This window comes from Xenopus laevis, chromosome 8S, assembly GCF_017654675.1.
Source record: "Xenopus laevis strain J_2021 chromosome 8S, Xenopus_laevis_v10.1, whole genome shotgun sequence".
NCBI classification, from domain to species: domain Eukaryota; kingdom Metazoa; phylum Chordata; class Amphibia; order Anura; family Pipidae; genus Xenopus; species Xenopus laevis.
Window position 1 is genome coordinate 88,009,812 of NC_054386.1, and position 22,356 is coordinate 88,032,167.

General features: G+C 37.4%; 3 protein-coding genes across 8 annotated transcripts in view; 1 reads left to right on the plus strand and 2 right to left on the minus strand.

The window, feature by feature from the left end:
• Positions 1-22,356, minus strand: part of LOC108700312 — a 782,191-nt gene that overhangs the window by 425,539 nt on the left and 334,296 nt on the right. The gene's annotated exons all lie outside the window — the stretch shown is intronic.
• Positions 1-22,356, plus strand: part of npas3.S (neuronal PAS domain protein 3 S homeolog) — a 334,397-nt gene that overhangs the window by 222,479 nt on the left and 89,562 nt on the right. The gene's annotated exons all lie outside the window — the stretch shown is intronic.
• LOC108700314 lies at positions 1,198-4,756 on the minus strand. Of its 2 annotated transcripts, XM_041575389.1 has the most exons (6): positions 4,601-4,756; positions 4,105-4,195; positions 3,193-3,260; positions 2,644-2,802; positions 1,832-1,966; positions 1,203-1,480 (listed from the first exon to the last, which is right to left on the minus strand). In XM_041575389.1, exons 1-6 carry the CDS (start codon positions 4,611-4,613, stop codon positions 1,281-1,283), a joined length of 666 nt encoding a protein of 221 aa, XP_041431323.1. In that variant the 5' UTR covers positions 4,614-4,756; the 3' UTR covers positions 1,203-1,280. The 2 variants fall into 2 exon arrangements, with proteins under 2 accessions (XP_041431322.1, XP_041431323.1); XM_041575388.1 differs by lacking the exon at positions 4,601-4,756 and having other exon boundaries at positions 1,198-1,480; positions 4,105-4,567.

Consider the following 22,356-nt stretch of genomic DNA (forward strand, 5'->3'; position numbering starts at 1 on the left):
ATGTAGCCACTTGTTATTATTTTATTTTAATACACAACAAAATAAGATTTGTACCTTCATTCATTGTGTCTATTGTAGAAAATATTTACAGGCATATTAAAGAGCTGTGCAATGATTTCTTTAAGCACAATAGACATGTAGCATTAGATCCTCTCCTGTTCTGTACAAACGTGTGTGTATTGGGATGGGGTTAATGTCTTAAAATGGACACCGTCTATATAGTCTGATTATCCTCTTTCATTTTAGGGCCCCCCTAATCAGATCAGTCAGTATCCCACTGGGCCCTCTATATCTCTTGCTCTCCCCCCCCCAGAAGATGTGGGGTCACCTTCTTCTAAATTAACACCCTGCCTAGAGCTTGTAGCACTGTGGACTTACCACTATACTCAGCCACTATCACAGGGGAGAGGGGGTCCTGCTGTGGATCAAAGTTTGACCCTAAGGGGGGCCTGGCTGGATAGCGCAAATGTATGTAAATTGGGTAACTTACGCTAAAACATAAACTAAATCTTAAAGGGGTTGTTCACCTTTAAACACTTTCAGGTCAGTTGTTATCAGATCGTTCACCAGAAATAAAAATGTACTTTTCTCTTTCTATTTGTGACCGTTTTTCTAAAGTGTAAAGTTTATTTTTTTAACGTCTTATGTCTTTCTAAACAGCTCAGGGAGGGGGGTCGCTGACCCTTTAAATTGTGAATCTCACAGAAATCAGGAAAGGCGTTTAAGGTGTTCCCGTGTATTTTATTACTCAAGTCATTAGAAAATAAAGCTGGTATACTTTTATACAATGGTTTATTTTTTTTAAGTGTAACAATATAAACAGGAAAAAAAATATTATAACGTTATCAATGTTTAAAGGTCACACTGATTCTAAAGCTCCCCATAGACGTGACGATTCTTGTTGCCGAACGACCGATTTTAGGGAAGCTCCGACCAATCCTTCGAAATTATCGTGCGGTTAGTGGTATTCGAACGATCGTACATCTCATTCGTACGATCGTTCTGAGAAGATCGTGGTCTCACGATCAGGATCACGATCAGGATCTGATCTTTTAAAAATCTCAACATCTATGGCCAGCTTAAGTCTCTGGCCACACAGGCGGATTCGGGGACAAAATCTCCTTTTCTTTGCGGTGACTAATCTCCATGATCTGTCTTCCCCTGCCTTCCGCCGGCTAAATGTAAATGGTTTTCCAAAGTCGCCCGTAATTGCCTCACGAGGAAAGGGCTGCCGTTATTCCATTTTTTATTTTGAACTGCTCCTCCTTCGACTTTGGTTTTTATTTCGGGAGAAGTGTCATTTCTGCCCTTTTCTTTTTCCATTTCCATTTCCATATTCTTTTTTTCTTCTTCTGATCAACTTCCTCTACTTGCGTTTCATGAACTTTCTTGTTCTGTTCATCTGTTTCCTCTGCTAATTCTGGTTTTCGTGGTTTTACTACTTTTAGTAGTTTTAGTAGTTTTAGTAGTTTCTTCCAACCTACAAGATAATATTGATTAGTATAACGTGTAACCACCCCCCATACTGCTGAGCCTTATACATAGTGGATTGTGGTTGTAGATTGGAAGAGTGAGGAAAATCAGGTTTAGTAGGTAAAGTCGGCAGCAGTAGGACAAGATGATAAAAGTAAGAAAACGATGTCAGTGTTACCCTACATGTAGTTCTTTAGTTCTGGTTAGAGACCAAAACTCTGCTCCAACCCATTATCTTAGAGGCTGGAATTGTATGTTTTCATTTTACATATTTTTTCCTTAATTTAAATTCTTATCCTTTATATTATAAAGCTGATATATTAACCTTTATCTCCCCCTTTCACTTAGTTGTACTTACTTTCCTTTAGCTTTTTATCTGTTTCCACACCGTTCTCAGGAGGTGGATTGGTTTTTTTAGTAAAAGGAAGATATTTCCTCCAATTTTTATTTTTTTGTTTTTTAGTGGTATCTTCGTTCATGTGCTGTGATTCAACTGTAAAGAAAAGTTCAATTAATTAATGAGGTTACTATGATAATGGGCAAACCTTTGCTCCATGGAAACCCATATTAACCAGTCAGATTTGTGATTTAAACAGCAGATCAGAAAATAGTAACTGCCGGTTGATATGGGTTACTGGATCTCAAGTTTAAGGGGGTTATTTATCAAAGTCTGAATTTATCTCAATATTTTTTGCTCCGATCAAATACTCTCAGGTTTTTTATGCTTATTTTTTATTACATTTTCCCAAAAATATGCTGTGGGGGAAAAAAAATCAGATTTTCACAATTTTTCTGATTTTTCATCCAATTTTCACGATTTTTTCGGATTTTTCACCCGAAAACTCAGATTTTTGCCTGAAAACTCTGAAAACTTCAGGGTATTGCACAAAACCCAGCGCACATCAAAAAATTATTGGGACTTATTTCCAACCTCGACAGGTCTGAGATGCCAGATTTTCTGATTTGGACTTTTCCATCCTCTGGGCTTAATAAATTCCCGAAAAATTCATGATTTTTAAAAGTCAGATTTTTATATTAAAAAAATCACAAATTTTTCGTGATTTTTTTATTCAGAGTTTAGTAAATAACCCCCTTAGAGTCTGCTGTTTTAGCTGTTGGCTGACCAAAAATAACTCCTCTTCCCCTTCACTCATCTTAGTTTGTACTTACCATCTATAATCTCTTTATCTGTTTCAGCACAGTTCTCTTGAGGGACATCCGTTATTGTAGCAGACTCTGATATTTCTCCCACTTTATTATTATTTTCTGTATTAGGAGTCACTTCATTTTCCTTAGAGTTCCCTTCTTCTCCTATGTGTATTTTTACTCCTAAAAAGTAAAAGTTTAGACATTTTATCTCTGATTTTGTTTTACGGCAACCTATAATAACCAGTCAAATGTTTGCTCTCAAATATCACATTAGACCAAAATGCTAACTGCTAATTGGTTGTTAGGGGTTACTAGATATATTATAATAAATATTAATAATTATATAGTTGCTTTATTGCACGCTCATTTTTGTGATGATGACTGTCAGTCAACTTCAGTTTAGAGAGCCTTCCTAATCACTCCAGCAGCCCTCCTATTTGTTATAATGCTTCTCATCAGTCCTGGATATTCTTACTCTATAGGGGCATTGCCATTTGATCTATATGAACCCATTTCAGAGATTTATTGGGGAAAACCTTCACAGACAAAAATAAACGGACAGAATTTTACCTGGTACAACTACTTGAAGACTCCGCACCTCTTCCTCACGTTTTTTTAATTCTTTCACATGCTTGTTGCTGGGAAAGAAAAGATAAAATTATTTGTTTCTGTGTAAATTAAACCCTACACTGTCTCTAGAAATCTAAAAGGGGAGCTAAACCTCAAAATAAGAATTGGTGTAAATTTATTCTGAGAACTAAGATATTCAATTTCATACTGATTGGCTTGGCTCAACAGCAAGATGTTATAAAGACCAGAATATAGAAATCACTACATGTACTGTATAGCTTTATATAACAATCTTACTATGGCAATATATTTTACTTAAGTTGAACAGCAATAAAATTAATGTTGGGGGGTTATTTCTCAAAGTCCGATTTTATCTCAATATTTTCTGCTCCAAAATCAAATCTGCTTGGCTTTTTTATGCTTATTAAGTATTTAATTTTCCCAAAAATTAGCTTTGCATGGCAAAAAAAAATCAGATTTTCACGATTTTGCCTGAAAACCCCAAAAATATTGGGGTATTGACCATCAAAAATCATTGGGACTCCCGTTGACTATATATATGCAACCTCGAAAGGCCTGAGATGCCAGATTTTCTAATTTGGACTTTTCCAAAATGTCCAATTTTATAAAAAAATATCACAAATTTTTCAGCATTTTTCGATTCAGAGTTTAGTAAATAACCCCTACATATTAATCTATAGGAGTTATAAAATCCCTTTAAACAGTATGAAAAAGTCCAAGGTTTGCCCAAGGTGTGGTAACCAACCAAATAGCAGATAGCATTTACTGATCATCTGTTGAAACTGAAGATCTGGTTGGTATTGTAGGTTACTAGACTTGGTGCAAAAATTAGTCGAACCCCAGGATTCTCACACTAGTTTTAAAAAGTCAATATCCCTTTAAAGAACTCACCAGAAACGAATGCTTAATGCCAGAAGTCCAATTATCAACAAACTAATGCATGCTCCAGCCAAACGGATATACGGTTTAGGGATCTCTAAAACTAAACAAGAAAATAAGTTAATGAAGAGTATGAATGTGTAAGTGCTAGAAATATGTAGAATAGGTTTATCATATATCACTATAGAAGTGTAGGGCTGAGAGAGCATTTGTCCTGAGATACCAGAATAAAGGGGAAATGTGGTTGGTGGAAAAAGCAAATGGAAAAGGGAAATATTACAGTTTAGTGAATAATTATATAATGGAATTAACACAATCAATAGAGGGAATAGGAATAAACAGGACTAGAAATAAAATGTAAAAATAATTTGAAATGACAGGGACAATAGAAGAGGTGAAGAAAAATAGAAATACAAATAAAACTAACAGAGGCCCATTATGTATTAATGATTAGGGTTATTGCAAGTGACATGTAATTGGCATGTTTCTATAAGTTGTGCAACTTTACCTAATTGTTTCATAGAATCGGATGTAGTACAATCTGCCTTCTGATCACTGGGTCCTGTAAGGAATAAATACCATTAGTTGAGACATTACAATTAGATGAATACAATGAAAATGAATTAATATATAGATACACACAGTGGCGTAACTATAGAGGAAACAGACCCTGTGGGGTGGCCCAGGGAATAGGGGGTCCTATTTAACCCTTCATTAAAGGGTGATTTTTTCATTAAGGGTAAGGGCATACGCTGCTATTTCGGGAGATTAGTCACCCAGCGACAAATCGATTCTTCTTCAGGTGACTAATCTCCCTGAAATGAAGCTTTCCGGAGTCGCCCAAAGTTGCCTCACGAGGAAACTTCGGGTGACTATGGAAACCCGAAGCGATACGACAGCCATCCCTCCGGCGATTTACGTTCTAGCCAGCAGGAAGGCAGGTCTGGAAGATTAGTCGCATGAAGTAGAATCAATTTCCCGAAATAGCGGCGTGTACCCTGGCCCTAAAGGGTTTTCATTAAAGGGTGATTACAGTATCTTGTACATTGTACAAAATACTGTCTTTATAACATTTATTGTTGTATGAATGTAAAGAAAAAAAACATACAAACAAAATCCCCCTGTGCCACAGTTACAGCTCCTTTTCCTGACACCCTCCCACCTTACTATACACACTACTTCTCACTTACATCTCTTCCCAAATTAAAAAAGATAAATCTGACAAAATAAATATCATTTCAAGATACATTAGGGATACATTACCATCCAGTCTCCAAACTGGGAAGCCCACAGCAAAAATAATGAAATAATTTAATAATAAAGAAATAAGAATTTGAATAGAGAATAAACAAGCCATGACTGTCTCATTCACTCTTCTACTCCAACTGACAAGTGAGTGGTTAGAGCTCAGGATACAGGATGGGGAAATGTCACTGGGCATTGTGATGTCATAATTAACACTGTCAGGGCTGCAGTATGACCAGTAACTGGCACAGTGCAGTTAATAATGTCATGAAAAAAGTTATAAGAATAATAGCTAAGGATAGTTTGTGCCAATAAAATACATTTATAATTATTTTAATATCAATTTAGTTATATCTTACTGTGTAATGTTATAATAATATTAAATATTTAATCTTTCATTTAAGGGTGATTACAGTCTCTTGTACATTGTGCAAAATACTGCCTTTATAACATATATTGTTATATGAAGTAAAGAAAAAAACATATACAAACAAAATTCCCATGTGCCACAGTTACAGCTCCTTTTCCTGACACCCTCACACCTTACTATACACACTACTTCTCACTTACATCTCTTCCCAAAATAAAAAAAATATAAATCTGACTCAAAATAAATATAATTACCATCCAGTCTCCAAACCGGGAAGCCCACAGCAAAATTGATGAAATAATTTAGTAATATAGAAATAATAATTTGGATAGAGATTGAATAAGCCATGACTGTCTCATTCACTCTTCTTCTCCAACTGACAAATGAGTGGTTAAAGCTCAGGATACAGGATGGGGAAATTTCACTGGGCATTGTGATGTCATCACTGGGCATTGTGATGTCATCACTCGCATTGTGATGTCATCACTGGGCATTGTGATGTCATCACTGGGCATTGTGATGTCATCACTCACATTGTGATGTCATAATTAATATTGTCAAGGCTGCAATATGGCTAGTAACTGGCACATTATATTTAAAGAGATACTGACACCAGAAATTAAATAATGTTTTCTTTACACATGCTTCATAATTTAATTGATTAAAATTTAATTTAAAATGTAATTTTAAAAGGATTTGTTCAATGTTGTTACATTACCAACCTGATTCCCAATGTTCCAGTATAAAGGATCTGCCATATTTGTGCTGCAGTAGTCTTTTAGGGGGAATTTATCTCAATATTTTCTGCTACAAACTCCGATCAAATCTGCTCAGGTTTTTTTTACACTTATTTATTATTACCTTTTGCCGAAAATTTGCTTAGTGGGAAAAAATAAGATTTTCATGATTTTTTCGGATTTTTTACACAAAAAGATTTTTGCCCGGGGGTATTGCACGAAACCCAGTGTACATCAAAAAATCATTGGAACTTCTCCCATTGACTTATATGCAACCTCAACAGGTCTGAGGTGCAAGACATTTAAATTAATTTAGGACAGACTGGCCAAGGTTTTTCCTCGGTGTCACTGCTAGTGGCAGAACAGGGTACCTTTGTATTGTACAGGCTAACATATGCATCACGCTCCATGGTTAATTGGTGCAAGTGTCAGGCCGCGGTCCTTGTCAGCAGACGTAAGGCAAGTCTTTACGGGCCAAAAGTCCTTTCCAGCTACATCATTGTTTCACCAGCCTCAGGGAAATGAGAATAACCTATCAGTGTAACCTGTCTGTGCCAGAATCTGTGTATCTGACAGAAATCTGTGCAGGCCCTCCCCCTCCAAGTGGGGTTCATGAAGCCACCCCCACCTTGCCGAGTGCTCCTCGCTGTGCCTAATGACAGCATATTAGCATGCATTACAAATAGCCTAAATAATGAATTATTCAACTCTGTGTAATTATCACCTCGCCCTCTAATGCAATTACTTGATTCCTTGTGTGCTTATTTCAGTGCTGTGACTTTACCTGCTGAGCGCCATTTAAAGGTGTCTATACTTCTAATTGCTTGCGGATAAAACAAAAGACATACACTCTAGGTGCCATATGTTAAGACCTTTTTTTCTGCCCACTGGTTCAGACATATTTTCACTGGATGTGACTGCAACGGACATGTCCTTTTCTGAGTCTGGATTAACTCACTGTGCTTATTGTCTCTGTCTGGCAGTATTTTCTTTTTTACACCCACAATGGCAGAATCAATGGAAATGTGACATGTGAATGGGAAGCACTGCTCCTTTCTAGGGTCCACCAGAAAACATCCAAGGTATAAGCAAAAGTTCACTCTGGAGAGCCAATTTAGATTCAGTGTACTTTATTCAGACACAACATGTTTCGGACAGACATGTCCTTCATCAGGTGAAGCACCTGATGAAGGACATGTCTGTCCGAAACATGTTGTGTCTGGATAAAGTACACTGGTCACAATGGTGACCTATACAGACAAGGGGATAGTGCCCTTACTGGAATCGAACCAAGATCCCCTGCTCTGCTTCTCACTGTGTTGTTATTATTCCTTATTTATATTAGACATTGTACTGCTGAGGATGTACAGGTGCTTCTTGGATGCTGCTCGCCAGGCAGTAGTCGTGCCCTGTTCTAAACTCACATTAATCTGTTTCTCATTGATTTTCTTGGACTCAGAACTGCAAAAATGATTCTTTTCAAGAGGAATAGCATCTTGTATGTAGCACACACTTTAATCAGAGAAATAACTTTTCTTTATCAGAAAGAGGGAGTGATGGTATGACATAAATAAGGTGGGCTGGGAGAGGAGGAAGCAAAAGTCAAATTAACCAATTTCCTAACAGTACACTGCATTTATTTCTGCAATTTAATTATAACTAAATACATTTTATATATTTTATATACTCCAGAGACACACAGCAATTTACATTTGGCGCAATTTTATTTGCGTAGTCAGTTTGTTTTTAATGAGTAACAATTGCTCCTCATGTAGACCAATAGAACATTATAACAATTTTGGACTTGCCTTGTGATTTTTTCTCCTGTAAAACATGGCCCCAAAACACCCAACCCTTCTTCTTAGTACTGGCTTGACTCCTATTACCATCAGGAGTTGATTTTCTGTGGTTTGATACCTTTTTTTATCCAGGGAAAAAAACTATTTTCCAGTTAGGTGTTACTAGTAAAACTGGTTTGATTTCATGTTTATTTTGAAACGGAATGATTCTAGTGTGGAAAATATTAGTCTTCCGTCCTTTTACTCCAAGTTGAAAAAACATCAGCTAGCCAGGAATCGGGTGGGTGTTAGTGCACAGTGCTGCTTCTGAGCTATGGGGTGCCGTTTGTCCCATGTACATTATGTTGACAAAAAGTACATTTTGTAAGCAAAATTAATCTGTTAATAGGATTTTCTGCATCATTTGGACAGAATTAATGAGAACATGGATTTTGTGCCACAAAATATATGTAGTCTTGCTTAAATATGTATTGTGGAACAAAACTGATAATAGTTAGCAAAAATAAATTGTGTACATATAATATATCTATTGTATTGTAACAAAAGTGCAAATTACTTTTTTGTAGCACAAACATGTTTTGCTCAACTTCCAACACATTTTGCTCAACTTTTGTTGTTTTACAAAAGAACATACAGCTTTTAGTTTCACCAAATACATTATGTACAACCATCTTTACTTAAAAGATATGTATGTTTTCACATTATCTCTTTTGTTTGACAAAATGGATAAACATCAGTGTCTGTTCTTCAGATATCTACAGTATATCATCTAATTAATTTTGTTAACTAATATTCTGTTACAAACTATGTAGTAAGATTACTTTATCAGTTTTGTGCTATCAGATTTATTTTGTCAATGTAGCATTATTTTTTATCATTTTGTAAGAATTTTGAAAACCAATTAAAATTTACTAACAATGAACAAATCACGGCTCGTGTTATTAGTTTCCCCCCACCCCTATTGTCTCCTGTTACCAATCCACTGCATGATTTTATTTTCCAATCAAAAGCTTTCTTCTAAATGTAATATGATCTACACATCAATAGCCACCTCTTTTAGATCAGCTAGTGCTGCTTTCTCAAGAGCTCCAGCATACTTCCACATCAGTGTTCAAATATGGCATCTTCTGAGGTGAGAGCACATGATCAGGTTTTTGTTTTAATGTTATTGTACATGATTACTGATTTCTAGCTGATAAATGTAAGCAAGTGGGTGTGAGGATTTTATAGCATGCCCTATACATTTGAATAAAGCACTCATTAGACTCTTTGGTACTGTAGTGCAAATGTGCCCAAGAATTATTCTTTTCACAGGTATTACTTGGTTTAAAGGAGAACTGCCATGAACTATAAACCATACCATTTTTCTCACAGATATATAACATTAATTACTACAATAAAATGTGTGTTATAAACACTTTCTTCTCACTCATTTCTAACAGCTCTCCAGATCAAGCATTTTCAGAATCTGAAAGTAGTAGTACAGGTATAGGATCCCTTATCCGGAAACCCGATATCCAGAAAGCTCCGAATTACGGTCTCCCATAGACTCAATTTTATCCAAATAATCCAAATTTTTAAAAATGATTTCCTTTTTCTCTGTAATAATAAAACAGTAGCTTGTCCTTGATCCCAACTAAGATAATTAATCCGTATTTTAAGCAAATCCAGCCTATTGGGTTTATTTAATGTTTAAATGAATTTCTAGTAGACTTAAGGCATGAAGACCCAAATTACAAAAAGATCCGTTATCCGTAAAACTCCAGGTCCCGAGCATTCTGGATAACAGGTCCCATACCTGTATCTATTCAGTTCAGCAATATTTACTTAGGCCCGCCCATGTTTCCTGAGTCATATTTCTCCTCCCTCATCCTCTAGTAACATCATATCTGTGCGCAACACCTCTTTGTTTGCAGACAGGGAGCATAATTGAAGAACTGAATTTGTGCCTCTGGTTTGGTTGACAGAAAATAACTTTTCAAACTGATTGTAGAGGATCATTTTCAGTAGTACTGCTCCTTGTCTTTCTCAGGCATGTATTGTTCAAACCTATAATCTCCCACAGTATTGTAAAAACCTGTACTGTTCACCTTAGACCCAAACTCTAATTGACTGCATTGTTCTCCTGATCAAATCTCACACAAACTGCTGGAGTATGAATATATTATGTACACAACATACTATATTCCCTGTGTGTTTGCTATACTCTGCCTGTCCTACACTGCCTGTATGCCGTACTTCATGCTGTATGGCTGAGATTCTAAATATGTTTATAACACAACATTATTTCACATTGGCACAGCTCCTCTCTGACACCCATTAAAAGAAGCATCCCTGCCCTGCTTTATGACTGAGATTATAGCTATGTTTATAGAATTCTTTCACACTGGCATATTTCCTCTCTGATCCCCATTATAAGCAACTTTTGAGGGGGGAGAGTTAAACATATTAATGGAACAAATGTCACATTAAGGGGCATATTTATCAAGAGTTGAATTTTGAATTGAAAAAGCTTTGAATTCAAAAAGATCAGCCGAAATTAAGCTAAAGGTTTTTTTTCGGTCAAATCGTCCGTTTTCTTTTGAATAGGTCTGTATTCTGCCAATTTTCAATCGTTCTAATCGAAGAAATATTGCATTCGATCAAATCCGATTCAAAGTTTTTCCCAAAGTCCACCAATTGATTCCAAGTAGGTTCTAGGAGGCCCCTCATAGGCTAAAACAGCAATTTGGCAGGTTTTGGATGATGAATGGTCAAAGTCGAATTTTTAAAGAGACAGTACATGATAAATTTCGATATTCAAATCTTTTAATTTTTTTCAAATTCAAATTGAATTTCGACTCTTCCCTAGTCGAAGTACACAAAAAATAGCTTGAAATGCCAATGTTTTTTCCTTTGAAAATTCGCCTTAACCTTTGATAAATCTGCCCCTATTGAAACTACAATCCCCATAATTCCTTGCAAATGGCAGGCTTCTGATAAAGGTCATCTCCTTATGACATCGTATTTGTTGGGGGAATCAGGTAATTGGCTCCTCCAGGGGGATACATAGGAGCATACTTGGAGCTGATTATGATGACACCTTGTTGCAGTCTATGCTGCTTTTGAGTTTGGCTGCATGGGATTAGTAAAAGCTTGGTTGAGGCTGCAGAGGTGACATAAGGCTATTGTTTTATTATGTTATAGGTTTTATTTTTTATTGTTAACTTTACTGTGTAATACCTAAAAATAGAAATTACTATATCTCATGACAGTTCTCCTTTAAGTTTTCATGAAAACATCTATATTTATATTTTTTAGTTTCATGCTTTCATAACTATACTCCATAGGCTAACAAAAAAATGGAGAGTCATAGATTCAACCATTAAAACCAGGATTGTTTAAAATGCTGTTGACAATGTGCTGAACTAACACTCTCAGAATCCTTTAACAATTGTAATAACTGTAAAAGTGATTACTTCCCTTCTCTATTAAAGGATCAGTTCAGTGTATAAATAAAAGTGGGTAAATAGATAGGCTGTGCAAAATAAAAAATGTATCTAATATAGTTAGTGAGGCAAAAATGTAATGTATAAAGGCTGGAGTTACTGGATGTGTAACATAATAGCCAGAACACTCAGGGGCACGCCGCCAATGAGGCGAGTTGAGAAACTCGCCTCAGGCGGCAACGCAGGAGAGGTTTCCAGGGGCGGCAAAAAGCCGCTCCTGGTACCTTTAAGAGCCGAATTTCCGGTTTTTAAACCGGAAATTCGGCTTTACTATTGCGAGAGAGCACAATTACGCTCTTCGCATTAGTGTTCCTGCCGGCGAGGGAGGGGCGGCATTGGAGGAGCCGCCTCAGGCGGCGCTGTAAGTAGAATCGGCACTGAGAACACTACTTCCTGCTTTTCAGCTCTCTAACTCTGAGTTAGTCAGTGACTATAAGGGGGGCCACATGGGACATAACTGTTCAGTGAGTTTGCAATTGATCTCCAGCATTCAGCTCAGATTCAAAAGCAACAGTTATGACCTATGTGCCCCCCCTCAAATCCCTGATTGGTTACTGCCTGGTAACCAATCAGTGGAAAGCAAGAGAGCTGAAAAGCAGGAAGTAGTGTTCTGGCTATTATGTTACACATCCACTCACTCCAGCCTTTATACATCAGCATAACACTGTGTAATAAGGAATTTTGAGGTATGTTTAAAAATAGCATAACTCACATGGAGTCATTTGTGTTTCTAGGTGCACAAGTGTAAGAGCACCAAATCATGCAAGAGCTCACATAAGAAACATATTTGCGCTGGGGAAAGCTGCACTCTGCTTCTTGTGCTGCATTAAAAATCTGGTGTGGGGAACAGAGTGCAACATCAGCGGGCACAAGCAAGCCCTATTTTTATCTGTTTATTACCACAAAGGTGCATATGATAGCCCCTGCTCTCAAGGGCCCCTGCCAGCCCAGACCCCCTCCCTGATCAGCCTAAACTAACTAAAAGAAAAATAAGTGTAGTACGCTGTGGAGGATTTTGCACATGCGGTAGGATTCCTTGCGTGCATGGGGCCCCCACGGTTTGGAACCTGGAGGGCCCCAAATGCACCAGTCCGACCCTGAGCACAAACCATATCCTTCACCCTTCCTAAATTGGAGTAGTAGTTGTAACACTGGCAAGTTTTATTTAAGTAACAGTTGTAAGGTCATGGCAGCCCCCACCTGTCATTGAGTTATAATTTCTGCTTACCACCCAGAGTTTTAGTTCAGACATAAAACATCCAGGGAGAGTATGATTATAATCTCTTTGCTGCACAGATATACAAACTGCAGCTTTTAGTCATCTGACTCCAGTTTTCTTGAACTATAGCATCCACTAGCATGAACATTGGAGCATGCAAATGACAGCTAAAGTCCTGTAGTTGTAATCAAATAGCTCTCCCTAGTAACCAAGCAGTAAAATGAGAGACTGGGATTTGAGTAGAAGTAAAAAAAAAAAAGTAAAAGTAATAGAAAGTAAAAATAATAAAATTAGAGCTTCATAGAGCAATAGTAATTTGGTGACTCCATTTAAAAGCTTAAAAGAGGCAGAAATGGAAGGCAAGTAATTAAAAATCTATAAAAAATACAAATGAAGACCAACTAAAAACCTGCTAATAATAGCCATTCTGTCTTTCATTCTCTCCTATCCACTATTTACAAAGGCACATTCTTAACTTGATTCTACTCTTACTAAAGCCTATATTAACTTTTAGTATGATGTAGACATTGGTATACAAAGACATTTTTTAGTTGGTCTTCATTTTTATTGTTTTCAGTTATTTAGCTTTCTGTTTTAGTAGCTCTCCAATGTGGTATTTCAGTGGCTAATTGGTTTCTATGTTATTACTTACCCTAGCAACCACATAGTGGTTTAAATAAATAAATGCATGGAATTTGAAAATATGAGAGCCTTAATAGGAAGCTAAGCAATAGCAAATAACAATAGCAATAAAATTGTAGCCTCTCAGAGAAATATTTTTTGGTTTTCAGGGTCACTGACCCCAATTGGAAATATAAAAAGAGACAGAAAAGGAATGCAAATAATTCCAACTCTATAAAAAATAATGAAGACCAATTGCAAATGTGCTAGTGATAGGATATTCTAAAAAATACTAAAACTTAAAGGAAAACTAGACCTATATAAAAACTCCTATGTAAAACACTGATTTATTTAAATATATAATTTTCCTAAAAAATTACTTTTCTAGTAGTATGTGCCAATGGGTAATCCTAAGTAGAAAATTTACATTATGTGAATGACATTTGTAAATAGTGTTGGACAAATCTGACGTGTTTTACCGAAAATTTGCGAAAACACATTGACAAAAGTCAATGGATGTTTTTCTTGCAATATTTTTCAAAATGTGCAACTTTTTTCAACTATACATTAGAGTCTGTAGGCATTTTTTTGCTTTGAAAATATTTTACTCATCCCTAGTTGTAAATCCTGTTGTAGCATTTACACTAATTATTTTTACACAGACTTTTGCATATAGCTTTTAAGACAATGTATTGACAATTTATGAGTCAAACACTTCATCTATAACAATTTTTTCCTTATTTTTAGGGAGTTCTAGTTAATAATATAAAGAGATTGTTTGAGTTAAGGCTGACCATATCTGAAATTGCAAGACGATTGGATATCAGTCGAAATATGGTCTATAGACTGATGGATGCAAATGGGATTTCATGGCAGAAATTCACCAGCATTAATGATGCTACATTGAAAGAGGAGATAAAAGATATTAAAAAGTGTCACATGCATGCAGGTGAAGTTTTCATAAATGGTCACTTAAGAGCACGTGGAATATATGTTCAGAGACATCGCCTTAGAACAATACTTCATGAAGTTGATCCCGAAGGGATTGCAGTGAGAAAAAGACCAACCATCTCAAGGAGAGTGTATTATTCACCCTGCCCGAATTATGTCTGGCACTTAGATGGATTGCATAAACTGATTAGGTGGAAGCTTGTGATCCATGGAGCGATAGATGGGTTTAGTAGGCTTATTTTATTTCTTGCTTGTTCCACCAATAACAAATCAGATACAGTTTATTCTTTGTTTCAAAACTCAGTACATGTGCATGGATGGCCCATACATGTTAGAACAGATCTTGGTGGTGAAAATCAGAAAGTGTGGCAAGTTATGACAGATCATCATAGAACAGCAGCATCTGTAATAAGAGGAAGCTCCGTCCACAATGAAAGGATTGAGCGCTTGTGGAGAGACATAAACAGATTAATTAGTTCCACGTTCAGATCAGTTTTTTACAACTTAGAAAATATGTGCTTGCTTGATCCACTAAATGATACGGATTTATTCTGCTTGCATTGGGTTTTTAAAAAGTTTATCAATAATATGTTGTCTGACCACATAAAAGCCCATAACAATCATAGCCTTTCAACAGAGTCAAACTATACTCCATTACAGCTGCATGAACTAAACAATCATCTAACAGACCTGCACTTACACAACACTTCAGAGGAAGAAAACAGTATAGAAGAAGTACACCTGACCCAGGTTGAAGTACCAGATGTCAGAATTAATGCACCCCCTGAACTTTTAGAGATGTTGACTGCTGAAATACCACAGGATTTGGTAAACCTCAACAACTGTGAACAACTTTATGAAAAAGCTGTGAATATTGTGGGGCAATTTATTGCTGAAAAGCAAATGAACTGAACAGACCTCACAGGCTTGATGTTTTGAATAATTAATTTTCTGCCATGGGCAGTTGCCCATGCAAACCTGCAGGACTATGTCATATAGCAATTACATATTTTGTTGAATTGTTGTCTTGCATGTAATAGTTCACCTTCAAAGTATATGAAGTATTCATGAAATACTGATTTTATCTGAATTTACTATTTTCTAAACAAATACATAACTTTTTTTTGAAAAATAATACATTTCTGCATGCAATAGCTAAGCACACAGGAGCTCATTTATCAACACTGGGCAAATCTGCCCATGGGCAGTAACCCATAGTAACAAATCAGTGTCTGGCTTTATTCAGGCAGCTGCAGGTAGGACAATGAATGCAACAATTGGTTGCCATGGGTAACCATGGGTGCATGGGCAATTGTGTCCAGTGTTGATAAATGAGCCCCTGTCTCAAAGAGCATGTAAAGCACATTTCATGTGAAGCATCAACATGTTAGGTACATCTAAGTGAAATAGTTTGTGTGTGTTTATCCTTGGGTTAGTGTTTATGTTAGGAGAAACCAACACCTGCCAAGGAAAAGCACTGCCCCAGCATCTTATATATATTTCTGCAGGCAGCCCTAAATCAGCTTTTTGTTTGTGCAGTAGAATAAACCAAGTGAATTGTACTTTACATGTTCTTTAAATAACCTGATAGCTTTTAAGTTAAAAATGTCTTCTAAAGTTATTGATTCACTTCTCTAATATAGATATTATTGGAATGTCTGTGAATTCTTTTGGGGTTAGTGCAAGGCAAAACTAAATAAATAAATATTAATAGAGTCAGGCCTGCTTTAAGGTAGCAGTGGGCCAGAGGCAGAGATTGCATGGTATGCCCCCCTAGATTGAAAAAAACATTAATGGGGTACAGAGCATTAAGTACAGCCCTGCACAACCAATTTCCCATAAATCACTATGTAAAGAAGAATGTTGGGGGATAAACCTAAAATATCGTGCAGAGATTTCAGCACAGAACATTACCCCTAAGTCCCTTATGGGTACAGCATATTTATGGGTTTATGTATTAAAAGTTGTAGTCATTTTTTTTAAATTAATCTTTAAACATGCCCCTTGGTAATCATTTCTATATAAACTCAATATCTGGCTGTACAGATTTTTGTACCTTGAGATCCCCAAAGTACAGTTGTCTTTAAAGGAAGGGTCCTTAACGACATGGGGTCCTTAACAGCACCCCCCCATCATTGCCACTCCCAAATCACTGGGGGGTTGCCAAAATATTAAGGACCCCCAGGGATTGTAATAATTTACCTGAAACCCTGGCTTAGTGCTCTTGTTAACAGAAAACTGGGTACCTGTGTGACTTGCTTCTGTTTTTGTGCCACTTGCATGGCTTTTTTACTCTACTAAGCATGTATTGGCTGTGGGATTGTGAAGAAAGAAGGAGGGAGAGAGGAAGAGGATTGCTGCTCACTTGCCCCAGGCCAGTGCAGTTTTTGCTATCAGGAGCACAGTGTTGTCCAACTTCTGTGGTACAGAGGGCATGAATTGTTCTGGCCTTTTGGCCTACACTCCCTCTTTTTAAACCACACCCATGAAACTACAAGAACTTTAAAGACCATGTCCACATTAATGGTAACATACCAAAAACATAATACTTGGTGCTAACTGCAGGAATATCACTCATCACTCATATGGGAAACAAGTTTTCTAAGTCATATTAAGAACTGCGTATCTTGTCTGAGATGCATTGGGAGAGTTATTGGGCTGATGGTTCACCAATCTGCTCCAAATCTTGCAGCTCTATAAGAAGGTACTGACATAGTGTAAATATTTTATTAGCCAATAAGTTAAAATTACACTCACAATGATCTTAGTAAAAAGTGCGCATATAACAATTACCTATGTTCATTACTTCGCTTAAACAATAAAAGGTGTGTTAAAATTTTTACAAAATACTACACTATATTGGTATTATTTTTTGTCTTTTTTATGTAAACTTCGTGCTAGTGAGTGCTGGTTTTCTCTACATTACTGGTTGAGCTTTACTACAAGTCTGAGGGGGAACATTATTTAAACCGGCAGAAGAAGCACACTACCGGAACCTTGACATATCCTTTTGTGACATCAATACATCGAACATAGGGCAGGCAGAGTATGACACACACAGGGAGCATAGGGCAGGCAAAGTATGGCACAAGCAGGGAGTATAGGGAAGGCAGGAGACAGCAGGATATTGGGAAACCTATCAGGACCAACCTAAGATAAACAGTTCATACTGTGCTACATACAGGGACACAATATGGGTGCCCCTCCAGCAGTTTGTATGAGTGTAAACCATGGATTATAATGAAGGCTTGGGGAGGCTTAGCCTTCCCAAACCAGCAGGGTAGGGTTTCCAAATAGGGTATGTGCCTTAAATAAAATCCTAACAAGAACCATAAGCCTGCATCCAAAACGGCTGTACCTTCTCTAAGCAAGAGTTAAAGGAGAAGGAAACCCTGTAGGAAAAAATCCATAACCCCACCCCACGTAGACCCCCCTCCCTCCTCCAGGCTAACTTCCCCTGGGGAAATGCCCCATGCCTTATACTTACCCCTTGTCACAGATTCTGGCAGCAGACTTCACGGCATCCATCTTACGGCTCCTCCGTAAACTGACTGGGAGTTCGGTATGTCAGCGCATGCGCAATTGGAGCAATTTGCTGGTTTGCCAGGCCCGGATTTGTGGAAAGGCCACCTAGGCCCGGGCCTAGGGCGGCAGGATTTTAGGGGGGTGGCATGCTGACCAAACAAACCCACATCGGTTCAAAAATACTGGGGATGCGCTGGAGATACAATCATTTTTTAAATTTCCCATGCGCCAATCCCATTGCTCCAGTACAGATGATGAAAATTTGCATGAATAAAGGGGAGGGGACAGGAGCCATGAATGCCAGTGGGTCTAGGGGTGACCACTATGTAAATCCGGCCCTGCGGATTGCGACAACTGTACATGTGCCAAAATTGACAGAGATTGCTGATCTCCCAATCATCTTACTGAGGACCCGGAAGATGGATGCCGTGAAGACTGCTGCTCCTTTAAGGAAGCATGTATATTCTGGCAGGATGAAGTTGATTGGAGAGTGCCACTGTCAATCTCAAATAGTGGAGGGAGCAAGAGCAGAGAGAGAAAGGAGGAGGCGGGAACTCCAGTGAGATTCAGATAATTGTGCCAGCTCAGACGTTATGAGAAGTGAGTGTCAGTGCTGCTGCAGCCCATGTGTCTGTATGTATATTACATATTTATGATAATTAATGTGAGCTGTTTGCAATAAAATCATCAGGTTGAGATGCTATTCATAAGTCATTGGCCAAATTATTTAGCTTGGTCCATTTGATTTCTGGCTGTCTTTAACAACTTCAGCTTCTTAGGAAGGAACAGAGAAGCTGCACCTGGGGAAACTTGGGGCATCAGGTGTGGATATTTGAGAGATCCTGGTTTATTTACTGGATGTGTAACTACAAATCTCTTCTGAATCAGTGTTGGCCTGTCTAAGATTCTGATCGTCTGCATCTGTGTATGCCAGTGTCTGTGGGCTGCCTAAGAATGTGTATATGTTGTGTATCTATGTGCCTGCCAAATATGTGTGTTCATTTTCACTGCCTGTCCCAGTATTACTGCATCTCTATGTGTGCTCCTGTCTAAATAGGCCTGGGTATACTTATATCAGAATTTCTGTACCTGTGTCTTAATATGTGTTTGCGTATGTTAATATCTTTATGAGTCCCTGATTAAATGTAGTTAAAATCTGGGTTATTTTAGAACCTCTAAACTTGGCTAAAGCACTAGTCTACATGAAGCAAGATTTTATTACACTACATTTCCAGGATTTCATTCATTACTGTTCAGTTGCAAGATGAAACAGCACCACTCCTTTTTATTTTACAAAGGAGTGGTGCTGTTTCATCTTTCAACCAAAAGTTATACCTGTGGAAAAGTGGCCACTGGGGAAACCTGCACCACAAATCAAAAAAAGCCAGGAAGCTGTGCTGACTACTCTGTACGATTCATTACTGTTCAACCTAAAGTAATATGTTCAGTTGAAATTATTCTCAAAGGTATGGGATCCGTTATCCAGAAACCCGTTATCCATAAAGCCCTGAAATATGGAAAAGCAATCTCCCATAGAGATTGCATCTCCCATTATAAACAAATAATCCAAATTTTTAAAAATGATTTTCCTTTATCTGTGTAATAATAAAACAGTAGCTTGTACTTGATCCCAACTAAGATATAATTAATCCTTATTGGAAGCAAAACCAACCTATTGGCTTTATTTAATGTTTACATGATTTTCGAAGATCCAAATTACGTTAAGTTCCGTTATCTAGAATACCTCAGGTCCCGAGGATTATGGATATTAGGTACCATACCTGTATTTGGTAATACATAATTTTTTTAACATATTTACATATAATTAATAATGCATTTAATTTGCACTGCATTTATTCTGGGGTGCATAATGACGCATAAAGGTGACACTTGCTTATTTATAAACAGTGGGCACATGTGCACCTGGGCAGTAACCCATAGCAATGAAGTTTTGCTTTCAGTGTTGAACCTGAAGATAGATAAAATTGCTAATCACAGATTGGTTGATATGGATTGCAGCCCAGGTGCAAACTTGCCCACTGTCCATGAATGACTCTTGTATGTACTTTTTTGTGTGTTTTGAGTATGAAACAAGCAGTGGACGGTATAGCCTTCCCAAACAAAAATATCACCCTCTGCCTATGGCAGGGATCCCCAACCCTTTGAACCAGTGAACAACATTCAGAAGAAAAAGGAGTTGGGGAGCAACACAAGCAAGAAAAATGTTTTTGGAGTGCCAAATAAGTGCTGTGATTGGCCATTAATAGCCCCTATGTGGATTGTCAACCTACATTGAGACTCTGTTTGGCAGTACATCTGGTTTTTATACAACCAAAACTTGCTTCCAAGTTTATAGATTTGTTGATTGTCCTAAAGCATTTTCTGTGTATTCTAACAGACACAAATTTCCCTATAGCAGTCTGTCTATATTTCCTTTTGTGTGCTTTTCATGTTAGGGTGGAATCACAGTACTCTGGTAACATACCCCTTTGGCATAACCCACAGCTCACTCATTATGCTCTATACCTGACCACAAAATACAAGCTCAGTGCAATATAAAACACCTGGAGCATGTCATAGTCCAAGGAAATGAGTTCACCTTTGAGAATCTGAAAGACACATTTAACTTACCCAATACTATGTTCTTCAGGCTCTTTCAGTTTTGGCCACACTCGCATTGATACCTCACCTGAACAGGCCAAGGGATACAGTTAAAAATGTCACAGGACATCCCCATCTTACCTAAGAACTGTGGAATTACATCCTAGAAACACATAATGATATGTTAAAGGAGTTGCTCAACTTTAAATTGACTTTTATTATGATGTAGAGTGGGATATTCTGAAATGATTTGCAATTGGTTTTATTATTATTTGTGGTTTTTGAGTTATTTAGGGGCTGATTCACTAAGGGTCGAATATCGAGGGTTAATTAACCCTTGATATTTGACTAGGAATTGAAATCCTTCGACTTTCGAACATCGAAGTCAAAGGATTTAGCGCAGATAGTTTGATCGAAGGATAATTCCTTTGATGGAACGATTAAAACCTTCGAACCGAAAGATTCGAAGGATTCAAATCCAACGATCGAAGGAATATCCTTCGAACAAAAAAAGTTAGCCAAGCCTATGGGGACCTTCCCCATAGGCTAACATTGACTTCGGTAGCTTTTAGATGCCAAACTAGGGGGTCGAAGTTTTTTTTAAAGAGACAGTACTTCGACTATCGAATGGTCGAATAGTCAAAGATTTTTACTCCGAATCCTTTGATTCGAAGTCATAGTCGAAGGTCGAAGTAGCCCAAAAAAACCTTCAAAATTCGAAGTTTTTTTACTTCGAATCCTTCACTCGAAGTTAGTGAATCAGCCCCTAATCTTTTTATTCAGCAACTATCCGGTTTTCTATTTCAGCACTCTGGTTGCTAGGGTCTCAGTTACTCTAGCAACCATACATTGATTTGAATGAGAGCCTGGAATATGAATAGGAAAGGACCAGAATAGAAAGATGAGTCATTTAAAGTAGCTTATTTGTAGCCTCATACAACATTTGTTGTCAGAAGAAGGCAAATAACTCAAAAACTTTAAAAAATAATCCAGTTGCTTAGAATTAGCCATTCTATAATATACTAAAAGTTAATCTAATGAAGAACCACTCCCTTAATTAGCTTTAGGGACAAAATTATACAAATGTGCTACCTACATAGAACTTAAACCCATACAGATTTAATACGATAAAGTCTAATAGTCCTGATTTCTGTTCCAAATGTTCTCATTCTCCAGTAGATTTCATGCTCCTGTCTGCCCTACCATCAAGAGGTTCTGAACAAAAGTGACAGGAGAAATTGGGCTTAATTAGCACTTATTTTTCTGGTTACTCCCAAAACGTTGTCACTGAATCAAGTAACATAAGCCACCCTCCTCAACCCTCTCTTTATACAGTCAAAGCTCATCGCCATGAAGTGGAAGTCAAACCATCCTGTCCAAAAGAAGGGAATCAGTTCATACCAATTAATCAGTTCATACAATACCTACAGAGAGGTTGCCCCAAAAAATTGATTAGGTGTGGTCTTCCTGGATATCAAAACACCTGCCCATACCAGCATCTCAAACTTTGAAATCCCCCCAACCCTTAGGCCACCACTGCCCCCAGGTAGCAAAAAAACAAGACACAAAATATATTAGTAATATGTTCATTAATTGTTTTTTCTTAGCATCTTAGTTTTCTTACAACTCTGAAAATGTGTAATGGTTGGAAGCCTTTAATCATGAATAAGATATTCTATAGTAAATGCCTTGATTTGACATATTGACC

Bases quoted from the DNA above. Each gene is read 5' to 3' on its own strand.
- LOC108700314 (XM_041575388.1), bottom strand. From the start codon at position 4,301: ATGCTCTCTCAGCCCTACACTTCTATAGTGATATATGATAAACCTATT. The intron at 3,261-4,104 runs GTGAGTTCTTTA...TTTCTTTCCCAG, and splicing joins GCATTAAGCATTCGTTTCTG to CAACAAGCATGTGAAAGAAT. The intron at 1,481-1,831 runs GTAAGTACAACT...ATTATCTTGTAG, and splicing joins AGATAAAAAGCTAAAGGAAA to GTTGGAAGAAACTACTAAAA.